General features: G+C 36.2%; 1 protein-coding gene across 1 annotated transcript in view; it reads left to right on the forward strand.

Annotated features, from left to right (window-relative positions):
- Positions 1 to 1,131: 1,131 nt before the first annotated feature.
- The window catches only part of LOC122797775, a 349,627-nt gene continuing 332,937 nt past the window's right edge, over positions 1,132 to 17,821 (forward strand). The window contains exon 1 of the mRNA XM_044066297.1: positions 1,132 to 1,179. Coding sequence (XP_043922232.1) covers positions 1,132 to 1,179 — 48 coding nt within the window. The remainder of the gene's footprint in view (positions 1,180 to 17,821) is intronic.

Raw genomic sequence — 17,821 nt, forward strand, 5'->3', positions numbered from 1 at the left:
CCGAGATACATGTTTTCTGGAATAATAAAAGCACAATTCTGGAGATTAACTCGAATATGTAAAGATCCAGAAATTTTACGAATTGAAGCAGATAAAATGGAAAGACTGTTCACTGATAGAGGTTACAATAGCAAGATGGTACATGAGATGAGAAATAAGATCATATCCCAAGGTATTAGAGAAGATATTGCTGAACATGAGAGCCCTAAAATGGACAGGTGTAATAAGAGGACCAAAGATGATCAATCAGGGAGGTACAATAGACAGAATAACAAGATTAATCTGATTTTGAAGTACACTAATGATATTAATGCAATCAGGGGAGTTATAAATAAGCATTGGAACATCTTGACTGTTGTAGATGAGACCAGAATGATAGTAGGTGAAAAACCAGGGTTTGTGTTCCGAACATGTGATAATTTGAAAACTATTTTCTCTTCTAATCTACACAAGAACTTCCAGGTTAAAGAAGACGATAGTGAGGTCCCTGGGACTTATCCCTGCAGAAAGTGTAGTATGTGTGAATATATTACTATCACACAAGAATATTCACATCCACATGGACATTTTAAATATACTCCAAAGACAAGAACTAGCTGTGAGACGACCAACTTAATATACATGGCTAATTGTGATTTATGTCCAGCATTTTATGTTGGCCTTACCAAGAGGAGATTAAGACAGCGTATTTACAACCATGTCTATGACATCTGTAAACAACATGAGTTGAATGCACTGGCCAAACACGTCATTTTAAATCCCACACATTGTTTTAAATTCAGAGTATTACAGACTCTGCATACCAGTCCTAGGATGGGTGATAACAACAACGCCCTAGCGAAACTAGAAATGGAGTGGATCCTCAGGTCAGGGGCACATAGAGATCCAGGGATTAATAACTATACTACTGTTAAACCATTTTTAGAATAATCTGATGTACTGAAAAGACTTCTCACAATAGTAGTTTTTAGAATAAAAGAGAAATTAATATAATAAGTACTCTTTATCTTGAGCATAGTCAGTATTATTAGGTTTCAGTGATACACATATAGGTATTGGTTACCAGTGACATCAGGTTAATGAGACTCTGACGATGGGATACGGTCAGACTCTCTTTGGCATCTGAATTATATGAATGGACAGCTTATTACGCCTAAAGACAGAGTTGACTATGATTTGGTAATAGTTGAATAGAGTTATGATGGAACCTCTCTTTTATCATACATTTTACTCCTTTTGGAAGTAGGAAACATCGAAATCATTACAGTTATGATTAATTTTATAGTATTAAATATGACACCTGGAACAAGTGTTAGTTAGTTAGATAATATGATAGATATGAGAAACTGGCAGTCTTATTGAGTTGCTAGTTCTATTTTTTGATAGTCTAGCAACATTTACATCCTAATTATTAGATATGTTTTTAGACAATTTTAGATAATTTTAATTTTAATGGCATGAAGAGGTCAGGTATCCATGGAATGTGACTGGTTAGTCTGTTCACCTAACTTTGTGTTACACCATTATTAGCATTGCTACGTTTTAAATTATTAACATTATATTAACATTAATATTAATTTTTATCTTGTTTTGGATACATGTATATTCTATATATAGACATTTGTCATACACGTTACGTGCCCATAAGATCTTCTATGAATATGGTTTAAGAAGAGATAAAGATGGATGGAGTCAGAGATAATGTTTATTATTGAAGTTTTTAACTTCAGTGGGTGCCATACTCCAATTTTTATAATCATCATATTTGGTTATGCATAATGCGATGAATGATTATTGATTCTACTGCAGACAGCATTCTTCTTCCGCATTTGCACAATGTGGAGTATGAATATTGTTCTCCATCTTAGACTGGACATTGTTTGTATGTGTTCGATGAACGATGATTTTTTACAAATGATATACCAATCGTTTTAGTAATGCACATGTATTAAATGTCTGTCCTGATCCATTTTATAACAAATAGAACGTAGTTTCCATGGCATCGCTATTTTTACGAATTAGGCACTAAAGATGCATTTAACAGGTTATGCGGGCAGTGCTATCTTTATGAGTCAGGAATTAGATGTGCCTTTAACAGATTATGCATTTATGCTTCTAGGGTTTTGTTAGCGTCACTGAGGAGGGAATAATGTTGAGAGCATAAGTTGCACATACTGGTTTTGTTTTATTTTATTTTTGTCTTAGTTTTATTTTTGTCTTAGTTTTGTTTTGTTTTGTATGATGTAGGTTGTTATGCAGTTATTTAAGTGTATGATGTATTTTGCTCAACCATAGGCTACAAAACTGAATGCACTGCAATGGTTTTAAGAATAGGGAAGTATTTCACTTTAATTAGTCAAGTATTGTAATAATGGAGTAATTGCATTATTGATAACAACTGCTTGTTAAGATGTTGTATAAAAGGAGTCATGTGTGTTTTAAACTGTATCTGAAGAAGCATGCAAGACGCATGTGAAAGCGCTTATTCTATGTTTGTTCGATCGGAATAAAGGATTTATAATTTTTGAATAATCCAGTGTTACTCGTGGTGTGTCCTGATAGTTCTGTTTGTGGAATCTTGGTGCTTAATTTGCTACAGGACACTTTAGGAGGAAAGCAGCAGTTGTGAATTACTTTTAAAAACTAAAATATCTGAACATGTACAGTGTCTCTTACAGATGTCTAAGAGCTGATTGTATTCAGGTATACAGGGCATTTAGAGACAGCTACTTCTGGGAATGTTTTGGGTTATCAAAAACTAGTACAGAATCATCAGACAACCTGTGTATAAGATTTTATAAGAATAAGAAGTGGAGTAATTGGTTTTCTCAAAGAACAGCTGATGCATGGAACAGACTACCAAATTACATTAAAGCAAGTACTAGCTTAAATAGTTTTAAGAATAACCTGGAAACTTATTACAGGAACAAGTGTTTTTGTATATTGGCAGGTTATAAGGGCATTAATGCCTGTGCTTGAAGTATTTGTATGTATGTAAGAGGGTAAGATCCTTCCATCCATAGCCAACACCCCACTTCACCCAGCAATTATACCCACTGCGTTTATTATGTATACCTTAGATGAGTGACTATAATGAAAGATAAAAGACCCACAACAATTGTATTTCAGCTTCATTTTACACAGATATTAGTCACAGGAAAGTATTCAAAAATGTTTCACAAAAATTTCTTAAGTCCTAAGAATACAGAATAATGAACAAACAATAGCAGTCAAGCACTTTCATCTATCACCTGCCGGGACCCAACAATTATAGCTATTTGTTGTCTGTTCACATTTCAGAAAGCTAGCTGTAATAAAATAAACCATCATTAAATAATGACTACTATATATATATATATATATATATATATATATATATATATATATAAGTTCGTTATAATGCAATAAAAGAAAAATATGCTCGAAATCACATGGACACTACCAATAATTTTAATATAGCAATCTGTTCATAATATTAAAGTTTCTGTTTGCCTATAATTTCTAGCATGCTTTCTTTCATTTGTGCTTTGATGTCTTACTGAACCTTCTTTAACTGGCTTTATAAAACATGCAGTTATAGTTCTCTAGTACTTGACAAAAGAATCAGGGATAAAAGCCAGAAATAATGAGAGAACAAAGGCTTAGTACCAGGGACAAATAATGGTGGGGGGGTACAAAAAAATCAAAAACGTAGTTAAGTACTGCTCTTATATACTTGAAAAGTTTTTAGAACAACAGGATTGGCAAAAGTGGGCATTTTCCAATGCTAATGAACTCTGGAAATTGCCATTTTTTGACTACAATCCTCAATACTTGCTGAAAACCTCAAATTTCACAAGGAATGGACTGAAAATACGAGCCCAAATCAGGGACATTCTGCACACAGCTACTCACCATCCAAAGAACTCTTGTAGCTGTCTATCTTTTAACAAAAAAATCTATTACAAAGCCAAAAATAATTGGTTGACCAAGGCCAAGAATCAGGGTCAGATTTTACATATTAGTGTTATGTTCTTAGAGAGCTGATAGAATACAGGATTTATATTACCATGCATTTAAAAATCTCTGTAGCTATTTATTGACTGCCATCCCTAACACTTTGTTACAAAACCACATTTTTTGAGGAACAGACTGCAATATGAGCCAAAATCAAGTCCATTCTACAAATAAGGAACAGTTAACAGATGTACCTACACACCTAACTCCCCCTTGCAAAGTATTCTGTCAGCTCTCAACTTTTCAGTGCAAGAATACCTCACTTTATTTTACTTCTTAAACTACTGTACCTACTTCTAATAAGCACAACCAATTTACTATTCCATCACTACTCCCTGTTAACACTCAGACTTGCTTGTCTTCTGTAATATCTCACTCTATTGTATTATTTAAATTACTCCTACCTATCTTGTACACCACTCTTCCATCTATAAAGTCTTAGTACAAGGCCTGAAAATTTAGTTTTTCTGAATATCAATACAAATGTTATTACACACTGACTATTATGCTATGTATTCACTGAAACTGCATTATAAATTTTATTTTAAATATTTATTGCATTAAATGTGATACCTTGGTACTTCTTTGCCTTGGCCTCTGCTGAAAAAAGGACATCTGTGCCCAGTCAAACTTTACAGGTAAACAAATGTCAGTAAATAAATAAGAATGTGGGACACAGTCAAATGATAACACTGGGAAATGCTCAAATTCAGGTCAGAGACAAATATTAAATATCACTTTTGCATATTTAGAAAGCTGCTAGATAGAAGAAATTTCTGAGAAATATAAAGTCTGAAACTTAAATATCAAGTATTGTATATACGACTGCAAATGAAATCCTCAATGATTTCCTAGAAAACCACACATTTTTACAAGGACAAACAAACAATAAGAGACAAAATCAGAGAAGGACATTTGAAAAAGATGTAGTCAGGTCCTACCAATAGTAAAAGGAAAAGACTAGAAATAGGAGGCAAACTAAAACTCAGTTGAAAAGCTGTCCACAGAAAATATTTTATATGGTTTACTGTCAACCAGAGACAGGAGAAAAAAAGCTTACCTATGTCACAGCTGCATCTGCGACTAAAGACAGACAGTCTGCAAATTGTCCTTCTAAAGGTCAGTGCACTTAAGCAATCACTATCCTAAGATGAACTTTGGAACTCTGACTGTTTTATTATTATTATTATTTATGTTATTGTAAAGTAAAGAAATGCAATATGTTTTACTTTAAAATAAATAAAAATAGAAGAATGACCGATGGTGTGTCAGCATCCTTTTTTTCTTGCCATGGGTAGGGTTGACAACTTTCCAAGTCAAAAATTCTGGACATGTACATGAAAGCAAAATGTGTATAATTTTGACACCCCCTCCCCATGCATTCCAGTGTCCCATTACTTGGCTGTTTTTCTATTTCTCCCAGTTGCCATAAGCACTGTTCAAAACTCTCACTGTGCATACTGTCTTCTCTTTTACTTCTACAATCTTTACAAATATTTGGATTTAATTTAAAACTTTTATTTCAAATTTTATAGCACAAACACTGAGAGACATTTGCTAAACAAAGCAATGCAGTCTCACAATGAAAACAGACTCAGCATTAAAACTATCTGCCTTTGAAATGCACATTCACTGACACAGCATTGAAATCCATGTTCAAAGAAAATGCATCTGGCCAGTGGCAGATTAAGTTTACCTTTGGGCTGTTTTCAAGTCATAGGCCCCTTGCACACATTTTTAGGACCATGCAAAAGTTTTTTGATTCACCTTCCTGACTGCATCAATTTATAATGTATAATAATTAAATTATACCCATTATATAATACAGCACCACTTATTAGAACATGTTAGCATGTTTTAAGTTGATAGTTTTGAACATTATTCCAGTAAGCAATTAAACAAAACATATGCACCAATAATGACAAAACTGCCCAATTCAGAACATTTCAATCAAACAAAGGCAATTCAGACTTCTGCAACTACAATCCACCAATCTCAGTCAATATGCACAATCTCTGCAGAAGTAAAAGTCATCTGAATATTTCCACATTAAAGAGATCTATAACTAATGAAAAGGTTGCTGCTACCAACCAATGTTACATTTCAGTGTTTCATCTACAAATTCAGTGCCTGCTGCTCTTGAAGAATAAATTGCCTTTTTACATAAAAAAATGGTAAGCTGGTAATCTGCCCTTCATCTGAGATTTCAGACATCTGTAGTTATCCTTCAAAAACAATCCACATTCCCACAAAAAAGGTTCTCTAGTTCCCCTTTTTTAAACTCCATTCTGTCTCTCCAGTCAGTGTGCCTCCGAACTGTGGTAATGCCAGTTTTTTCCATACTTTCAGTTTCTTTACCTGTCAAGACCTGTCATTTACCAATTCACACTAATCAATAGGTGCTGGTATTTCAACAGTTTAATTTAGTTAAGTTCATCAGCAAATGCAAAAAAAAGTATATATATATATATATATATATATATATATATATATATATATATATATATATATATATAGCATAGAATTTCACTGTGTTTCAGTGTTATAGCTTTTTTCTTAAAAAATACAATTAGTTTGCTGCTCAAATCTCTCAGCTGCTTGTCCAGAATCATTGACAAATCAAGACATAATCAGGGACACTTATTAAAATATTAATAATCATAACCCGAGATGCTGACAGATTAAAATAATGTGAAATAATATGCATTCTCTAAAGTAAAAGAAGTCTGTAAATATAATTATTGCAATTATTTAGTAAGTATAATCGACTACCTTTTCTCCCTAAATCTCCAGTTTTGGGAAGGATTAGAAGATTCAGAGCTACATTTTGAGCCAAAATAAGTGTCCTCCATGAAAAATCGTGAGCATGGAGTAGTATGTTACTACTAATTTTCTTCTGAGATTCACTTCAACTTATTCATGATTAATGTATGTTAAATCCCACACAATTTCACCAAATTATGTCAACTGTAAGAGTTACAAAGTCTAAATCTGCACCACTGGTACTTGTTATGTGTGCAAGGGGTGAATGCCTGGTCATAAGTGCTTATAGCAAACACACAATACTGTCTAAGGTTGTGAGGACCAGAGTGGGGACATCACAAGCCTATCGTAATTTAAAAATGTAGAAAGCAATGAAAAGACAATATTGAACAATATATAGGTCCCAGAGCAGATCCTTGAGTAACACCCACTCCATTCTAACATGAGTTACTGCTTAGCAGTGTTACCTGCTGCCTGTTTATTCTGTAATCCGCTCCACTATACATATGTTTACTTTCAGTACTGTTAGGTTGTTAATGATAGTAACCCCATGTGGCAATGAGTCAAAGACCTTAAGTAAGGTCTAATTATATAATTACAATGGTTTACTCATAAGCCATCAATGATCTTTTTTGGTTACTGTTTATAAAAATGTAATACCAAAAACAGTATGCTGGAAACATAAAAAAGAAAAAAAATTGTTTGAGGGGTGGAAAACCCCCTGCACCTCCTAAAATTATATATATATATATATATATATATATATATATATATATATTAGTGATCAAATTACACTGAAGAAAATGGGGAAAAATCACTGAAAAGCAAACCACTTGCTCAAACAATACAATACAATAAAGTGCAGCGAAACTCACCACAACACTAAATTTACACACTTAAGCCACTCAGCCACCAGTGCAGCAATCATCTGTCGCTGTGCTAATTACAACACATATCCTCCATCGAGTGCATCTGAAACAGGCTCATAGAAATACACTAAAAAGGTAAGAGTAAATAAGCATGGGAAAACAAGATGTGTAGTGCCTTCCCTAAGGAGTTCTTATTAGCTGACATTAGTTAACTTAGCACACATATTTCTAAATAATTCCAAAGAACTGATGTGGGATGAATAGAATGATACTTCTAAATTTGGTGATTAAAATGAGGACTAAGTCATCTAACTTTCAGTTATTTGGTACTACCCCATGTAATTGCACTGAATTAAATACATGACACACACACACACACACACACACACACACACACACACACACACACACACACACACACACACATCTCACTTGTCCGACTGTTCATGGTGGTCTGCAGCTGCTGAACAGTCTAAACATCTTCTGGAATTCAAATTCCACCTGCGCTGAATATGAAAATGTAAACAATCTCGACGTCTGCATCTGTGCAACCGGATGCAAAGGTCATTCTTAAAGAAGAATGCCCTTTAAAAAAAGTCTTTTTTTTAATTAAAGGAAAATATTTTATTTTTCCAGACAATACACTGAAGTCTCCATTTTTCTAGACAGTATCCTTAATTCCAGATAGTCCATAAAAATTATGAATGGTTGACAAACCTAGCTATGGGTCCCCTGGAGCTGAAGCTGTGGATCCAAGGTGCTCACCCAAATCAACCCTTATATATATATATATATATATATATATATATATATATATATATATATTATATGATATTATAAACTTAATATATGTATTCCTTGATTTCTGTGTTTGCTGTAGTATTTTATACTATTTGTCTGATTTTAATGTTTATTGTAATCTACATTCCCATAGGTACATTTAATATCTCTGTACTTTTATTTTTATCAATGTTTTTTACTCTGTGGAGCTTTTCTCTCTGGGCCTCAACTGAAAATGGGTTCCTGACCCAGTCAGACTTTCCCGGTCAACAAATGTCAAATAAATGAATATTGCACCACTAATAGTCTTACTTTTTAACTTTTTTTCTTCTTACTTACTTTCAGCACATCCTAACTGAAAAAATGGTACACTGTAATAACTGCAATGGAAATAACTGTATTATGGAAGAGATCTGGGGGCCACTAGACCCCAGAATGCCATGAGATATTTTGACACTCTGAGGTGCAATTTAGAGTTTTTTTTAAGAACCTTGTTATTCACCTATGGCCTTAACTAAAAACCATAATTAGGGAAAGAAATTCAGTTTTCCTTTTCAACTTTGCTTTTCACTCCACCCTAACTGATTGAGACTACCAAATAACAAACAAATTAAGTTGGGGATCTGGGAGGCTGCTAGGTACCCAGAAGGCATCAGGTTAGAGATTTTTTGAGATGCATTTTAGATCTTTTTTTCACAAACTTTTGATCCAACGATCTCCTGCACACAAATCATATATATGAAAAAAGAAATTCAATCCTTTTTTTTATTTCAGGGAATAAATAAGTTGTATCCAACTTGTATTCCTCAAAGGTGGTCAAATACCAATTCACAATAAACTGACAAGACAAATGCTTGTGAGGATATGAGATCTGGGAATGGTAACTACTTCAAAATAGGTAGTGACTTTCTGTGTCTCCTTATCTGGTGTTAAATTGGGATTAAAATTAAGGTGCAGATGTCTATAGTCAGATATCAAGCTGATGCTGTCAATTAAGCACAGCATACCCCTTAACCCCTATCCCCAAAAGACAGCCCCCTTCTGTGCATCCTTCTGATGTCAGACTGAGATAAAATAAAGAACATATTGCTGTCATACATATATGATCAGCATGCTCATTTAGTCTGCCTCAAAGGACAGCTACCTGTATACATATCAAATATGTGTGAGGAAAACTAAAACAAAACAAAAGAAAATTATTAAAATAATGTTTCCAACTTGTTATTTCAAGAGACAGTACAGTACTCCTATACAAGCTACAGTGACTTTCCATGCACCCTTTGACATTTGGGAGCAAAATTAAAGAAATATTAACCATACTGTCCGCAGCCCAACAGACGATGCAGTGACCTTTGGGACTTGGAGGAAAAATAAATAAATACATACATAAATAACTGAATCATCCCCACACCCCTAACCCCCACCAAAAACATACAGTAACCTTCTGTGTACACCTATGAGCAGGGCTGGATTTAGACAAGGTAGAGCTCAGGGCAGAGATGTTTACTAAGCCCATGTCAAAATCCACTTATACAGCTTCGGTGTGTGTGTGTGTGTGTGTGTGTGTGTGTATATATATATATGGTTCTACCTCACATAACCGAAACACCAAAACACCGACAACGCAATCACCGAAACCACATAACCGACAGCACAAAAACACGAAATTCCACATGCCCGACAACGAAATAACCGACGGTACACAAACACGAAACCTCATACACTTCACACACCACAATCAACAAACAAAACACATTCCCCATCCAAAAACCACATACGCAACACAAGCACACCAAAATCCCTACAAACCCACACTAAACCTCACATACACAACTACCTACAACCCTAACCCAAACCCTAACCCTAAGGTCCGTCACTACTTACCTGGCCCGGCTCCCTAACCCTAACTCACTTATCCCGCCCCTAACCCAAACACAATCACTACCGCACACTTACCTGACCCGGCTCTAACCTAACTCACTTATCCGCCCTAACCCAAACACAATCACTACCGCACACTTACCTGACCCGCTCCTAACCCTAACTCACTTAACACCCCTATCCCCACAGACCGTCAATATCCACACTTACCTTACTCGCACCCTAACGTCCGTCACTACCGCATACTTACACAGCCTTTCCCCATGTCGGCATCCTCGGCGTCGGTGCTTTCATCCTTCGGGTCGGTCTTCTCCACTGTCGATCTTCTGGGTCCCGTCGTGTCGGTCTTCTCAGCTTTCGATCTTCTGGTGCTCTCGGTTTTCGTGTCGATGTTCCGGCGTGTCGTTGAAGTGAGGTAGAACCATATATATATATATATATATATATATATATATATATATATATATATATGTGTGTGTGTGTGTATGTGTGTGTGTTCGGGGGCACCAATCCCCAGAAGTTTTGAAGGTCTGTGTATTTTGGGATGCATTTTCCTTTTTTTTGAGATAGATGAGTGTAAAACTGAGCAAGTGACAACAAGGTCACTTACTTTCATCCAGATAACCCCTATCAAGTAGTATAGCCACTTCTATGTACAGCTCAGATGTCTGATTGTGATAAGCGATGATGACCATGTAATGTATTTCACCTTTGTTCTAAGCAAACCGTTGCCACATGTTAAAATATTGTTCATTACTTCACTTAATCCCATTAGAACGCCAAAGCCAAAATCATAATAATAATCAAAGAGTAGCAGGCAATTATTCATTTTGTTCCCCAGAATAGAGCTACAGCAATTATGCCTACTCTGTCTGTGCATATCAGGCGTCCAGTTAAGTAGTCCATTTTACTTCTCACAAGTGCAAGGTCAGATAGCGATTGTTTTAACTGAGCAAATGACAAGAGGGTCACTTTCATTACTTTTATCCAGCCAGCCCCCACCCAGCTGTTATAGCCATGATGTCTTATGGGTATGTAATATTATTTCACCTCTGCAGTCCACACAAACAAGTTGCCACATGTTGAAGTATTAAAATCAAGTTGCTCAAACAACAAAGCCAAAGAAATATTGTCAGAAATATCTGGTTGATCACTGCCAACATCACTGTAAAATTAATAACACTTACATCACCTCAACTGTCTACAAAAATCACAAAGCCAGAAATATTGCCAAAAGTATCCGGATGATTATTGTCAGCAATATTGTAAAAATAGGAATAACACTTGTTACACCATACCATTTCCCTAATGTTAACTGTCCACACAAATCACAAAGCTAGAAATATTGCCAAAAAAGTATCTGTTTGATCAATGGCAGTATTATTTTTAAAATAGTCATAAAATTTAACAGAGCACCCTATTCCTCAAACTCTGCCCAGAATTCTGAGACTGTCCCTGATTTTATCTCATGTATAAAGGTATCCAGTGGGCCAATATTGACATGCTGTGAATAAGTATACAAAGGTTTATTACAAATGCAGTTACAAAAAGCAGATCTAAACATGCACCAGAGGCTAAGGAGCTTAATTTATGCTGTTTCCCCCAAGAGATTGCCTCTGCAGAGACACTTTTGCTTTAGCCAGACGTATGGTCTCACAGTATACTTTCCACACAAAGGAAAAAAGACAGTTAAAAATAAAACAATGCTTGAAGCACTACTCTTTAACAGTTACTCAGACGCAAATAAAAACTCCCTTCAGGAACACCTTTGCACCTATATTTAAATGTTGTGTGGTCTTTTCTCCCATGACCTTACAATGTTAAAACTTAGACTGATTGATTTGACTTCAAGGTTGAGTCAACTAGAACACAGCCACCCTGAATAGCCTGATACTCCATGGACATATTTTCTTCAAGCAGTGATGTTTTATGCATTTATTTACTTTGTTTAGAACAAGGAAACATTGCTCTAAATAAATCAATAAATTAATAAATAAATAGGGAAAGTGTGCCCTTACAAGCTTAGTGCCCTAGGCAGTCGCATAGTTCACTTATGCATGTGGCTGGCCCTGTTTGTGTTATTACTCATGAAATACTTAGGAATGTATAAGGTGCCATTTTCAAGGTTTCAATGTCTACACATCAAGTGCCTTACTGCAAACAATGGTCTCGAACAATGAGTAATTTCCAGGGCCACACTACAGGAGTAGTGAAAGATACATGACATATTGTTTAATACACCACACCCTTACAACAAAAATATGAATGCATGCATATGGATTACAAAATACAGGCAGTACTGCCAACAAACTGAAATGTAACTCAGATTTAATGCTTCAATGTGCTTAGCCTCTCACTCCATTTCATTTTTAATAAAGTGGCATGCACAATCTATATTTTATTAAAGTAGCATAAGGAGATGCAGGTGTGAGTTGCAGTGGCAACTGGTGACTTCAAATCAAAGGGGGGCTGCAGGAGACAGCTGAATGGGTGGGGTCAATGGGAAGGGGTGCATCCAACTAGAAAGGGGAGGAACTATGCTCAAAACCACAAAAACTGTAACTTTAATTAAATACGCTGCCCTGGGTGCCAAACCGTCATTATGAGAGCCCAATCAAGACAAAATGAAGTGCTGCATGACAGCTTACTTAATATCTAGATGGAAACAAAAAGGTTGTGAGGCATGAAAAAATAAATTACTTTTTAAATGCATTACTGGAATGCTAGTCAAAATCAAGTATAAGAAAAACAAGCAGCACTCAACTCAAACCACTTCTCCTTGCACTGCAGTTCTAATTATAATTTGTATTCAGCTTTATTAAAGTACCAAGTAACATGCTGAAAGTAGCAATCTCTGTGATACCCCCCTTGCAAAAATGTTTCTTATCCAAAAAAGACCTGCTGCCTGACAACAATTATCTACTTGTTTCATGGGGAAAACATGATCAAAGTAAAAAATGAAAAGCAAACAAGATCAAGATACATTGCTTAAAGGATTACTGTACAGGAAATGGACCACACATGATAGAGTGGCATTCTATTTGGTTTCCAGGTAAAGCCTGCAAAGATGACAGCAAGTCTCCAACAATTGTAATGAGCTTCTTAAAGTAATGTCCTTTTATTACAAATACTGTCATATGCATTTCAATACCAATGGCGTATACATTATCTAGTTATGTAAGTATTCTCTGCATGGCAACAACAGAAAGGATTTCAATGTTGGCAGTTCTTTAACACTATACTTATTAAAGCTTATTTGTATCTTACAATCTCAGACAAGCTTACCTGATAGTTATTAAAGCATTGCTACTTAAACACAGAGCAACAGGCACTTTCTGAGTAGTAATAATAAGCATAAATCAGCAGTATAGAAATATGACAGAAACCAGAAAATTCTGCAAAATCAAGGTCAGAATAAAAGTAGCTCTTGTGTCTACCATGGATGGGGGGATAATCTGCACATTTACACTGCATAAATGCTCCTTGTCTTGCTTGGACACATCCAGAGTCACTACATGGGGGAGTGTGGTGCAACAAGTATGTCACACTTGAAATGTCTCTGGCTGACTGTGATGGCCCTGACACATTTATCATACCTCTCAACCTCAGAACAAGAAATATGGACAGAGCCATACATAGAAGTGGGACAAAGGCCCAAAATTAAGGACAATTTTTAAATATTGCTCTTATAAACCTAGAAAGATAATAGAATAGTAAGTCTTGCATTAGTATGAATTTTCTGAAAGGTATGAAATCTGAAACTCAAAAAACAAGTAATCTCCGTGGTATCCCCGAAGTCTCAAAACAACCCATTAAAGTGTAGTGGGTCCAAAAACAAAACAGTGTAAGAAAATTCTCTGTGTGGAAGATTTTCAGTCCATATATTTCTAGTTAATCACTGTATATTAATCAGATCAGACAAAAGTAGTAGAAGTAGCGAACATAAACTTGTCTTAAGTCAAAACAAAACAAAACAAAAGGTAATAATAGAAAATATATAATTGTACAGCATTACTAAGTATTCAAAAGTAATCCAAGCAAGGCAGACAGTCTGTTTCCAGTCAAAAATCCTTCATTAAGTATACAGACTGGTTTTTGTAGGATGTAGACTTTTACTGTGGAGTAATAAGTTAACCCTTTTTGGTTTTCTGAATAGATCAGTGGTGATTCTGTTATTGTTGGTGTCCTTGGAAATCTGCATATCTAAAAAAGTGGTTGAAGTACAGGTATGGGAAGAGGTAAACTTCAGGAAGGGGGTTGTTTGAGGTAAGTGATAAAATCTCCAAGCTGCAAGGTGTCACCTTCCCACACAATAAAGACATCATCAATAAAACGTAAATAGCATGTGATATGCTGCATGTAATCTGTGTTGTTTAACGCAAAATCCTCCTCCCATTTGTCCAGGGCTATGTTAGCTATGCTGGGAGCCACAGCAGCCTCATGGGAGCCATGGCAGGAATGGTAAGATATTTTAGAGGATGCCAGCTACAAACTTATTCTTCTGCTAGTAAGGAACAACCATAGTGGGCAGGAAGCTACAAAGGCTGACATCACATCTTTAAAAACAACATTGTAAAATGAGAACTACAATAACCTAGATGCTAGATATGAGCTGCTTAAAGAAAGAGTGAAAGGATATGAGCAGTCCATTAAAGAAAGAAAGATTAATAAAGTGAAACGAGATCAACTGGACAAAGATGATTCTGGGAGACTTACTAGGAGGTACAATAATAACAACAACAGGAGAACCAACAACAGACAAGGCTTTAGTTATTACAGGGGATATAAGGGAAAGTATAACTGTGCCAGCAGACCTCAACGGGATGTTCCCAGGGGAGATCCTCGCACAAAACCAGACAGGGGCACAATACAGGACCACCAGGAGACTGCCCATCCAACATCTAATTCCCCACAATCCCAATCCCCTCTGGCTATCAACACTCTGCAGAAGCCTTTGACATCACAGAAGGATCAGGACAGGAACATAAGCCACAGTGGCAACCCAAACCAAAAGAGAGTTCTACAGGACGAATTACAGGACTATCAGGACAACCGGGACCACAGACAATCCAGCTACCAGGAGCAGCAGCATCTCATCTTCACAGAGACCAGTTTCTTCAGGAAGACCAGTATCGACAGCACAGATATCAACCACCACACCAATACCAAAGCCAGTACCAGAACAAGAACGACGACCACCACCAGAACCCCAGAGCTTGTCCCTCTTACCAGGTCCCCCATACCACAGCCACAGCGAGGAATACTACTACAACCCACTGAGATTCCAGAAAGTAGAGGAGGAATTCCAGAGGTCTCATACTCTATCCACGAACTCCCAGGGAGACATGAGAACCAAACAGTGGACAGGGGTGAGGGAAATACAATACCTGGGAAATCCCAACTGGAACCCCGACTGCAACCCAGGTCCCAGGCTCAGATGGAGGAACCAGCCACAATAACAGGTATGATAACAACAACAACAGGTACCAAAATAACAGGTGCTCCACTTATCTGGAACCACTCTGTTAAAGCACTGACTGAAGAGGAAAAAAGTGTGTTGTCCAAAGGACTTACTTTTGTACCAAGCTGCAGGAGTGAGGTTGCTCAGGTACTGATAGACCTTAAAATGTTTGTGAGGAAGCTCAAATTAAGGGTACAGTTTCATAGCAAAAGTAATGACACTGAAAATAAGCCTATTGATGAAACAATAAAAAGGCCTAGCAGCTATTGTCCACCACTACGTCAAACACTAGCTGCTTTCGAAGTGAAATGTGAGATGGATATCAGGAAACTGCTTAAAAAACCTCCTAAGAAAAAAACTTTATAACTTAACACAGGGAGAAAGAAAAGCATTGCTCGAGCTAGGCAATGATAAATCCAGGCATGTAATGAAGGCAGACAAGGGAGGAGGTATACTTGTGACTGATACCACTAGCTAAAACCAAAAGACAGAGAACGCGCTGGAGGATAACAGATTTTATGAGTTACTTACCATGGATGACATAAAAAGAGCATATGACTTATGGAACACTAATCTCACCACATTATGGGAAGAAAAACTTATCACTGAAATACTTTATAATTATTTATGGAGCCCATGGCCACATTTCCCTTACTTTTTTGGAATACCAAAGCCACACAAGAACAGAGAAGACCCACCTTATAGACCGGTGGTAGCAAGTGGAGGTTCCCTTACTGAAGCCACAGCCATTTACCTTGATTACTTGCTGAAACCTCTAGCAGAAAAGAATAAGTCATACATAAGAGATTCAATGGATTTTTTGAAGACAATAAAAAACATTACAGTGGAAGCTGAAGTATTTTGGTAACTATTGATGTGGAATCCTTGTACACAGTGCTCCCTCACAATTACTGTATAACAGCAGCTATAGAGTTTTTAAGAAACATACTCAGGGTACACAGGCAGAACTGCAAAAGTTAAGCAAGCTCATTAATCTTGTACTGGACTTCAACTTCTTTACTTTCAATGGCAAACACTACAAACAAAAAACCAGTATAGCAATGGGGGTTGCCATGGCTCCCAGCATAGCTAACATAGCCCTGGGCAAATGGGAGGAGGACTTTGTATTAAACAACACAGATTACATGCAGCATATCACATGCTATTTACATTTTATTGATTATGTCTTAATTGTGTGGGAAGGTGACACCTTGCAGCTTGGAGATTTTATCACTTACCTCAATCAAACAACCCCCTTCCTGAAGTGTACCTCTTCCCATAGGTGTACTTCAATCACTTTCTTAGATATGCAGATTTCCAAGGACACCAACAATAACAGATTCACTACTGATCTATTCAGAAAACCAACGAGGGTTAACTTATTACTCCACAATAAAAGTCTACATCCTACAAAAACTAGTCTGTGTACTTAAAGGATTTTCGACTGGAAACAGGCTGCCTGCCTTGCTTGGGTTACTTTTGAATACTTAGTAATGCTGTACAATTATATATTTTCTATTATTACTTTTTGTTTTCTTTTGTTTTGACTTGACAAGTTTGCATTCTCTACTTCTACTACTATTGTCTGATCTGATTAATATACAGTGATTAACTAGAAATATATGGACTGAAAATCTGAAACTCAAATGTCTGTCATTATTTTCTAATTTCAGTCTTTAATGATTTGCCACTAATTTGCCAAAAAAAACACAATTTTATGAAAAATGGACCAAAAATGTGATGTAAAAATATAAAATAGCCATACAATATAGCTGGGAACCTGTCAAAGAAGGGACACTTTTTTAATATTAGTACTGCTAACTTGAGCAGCTGACAAAATAAAAGAATCTACATGCATTTCTGAAATAAAATTAATCTATAACTCTGATTATTACAGTTATTTCTTAATTGTAAGCCCTCCACGTTTTCTTCCAAAATTGTCATTTTGAGGCGGGATTATTAGGAGAAGAGCAACATTTTGAGCCAAAATCAGGGATAGTTGAGAGGTTTGGATATGCCTAATTCTATAAAGTAATTTATTTGCATGTACCTCTCAACCTGTTAATGCCTA

This window comes from Protopterus annectens, chromosome 3.part1, assembly GCF_019279795.1.
Source record: "Protopterus annectens isolate FY-2018-M chromosome 3.part1, PAN1.0, whole genome shotgun sequence".
Classification (NCBI taxonomy): domain Eukaryota; kingdom Metazoa; phylum Chordata; order Ceratodontiformes; family Protopteridae; genus Protopterus; species Protopterus annectens.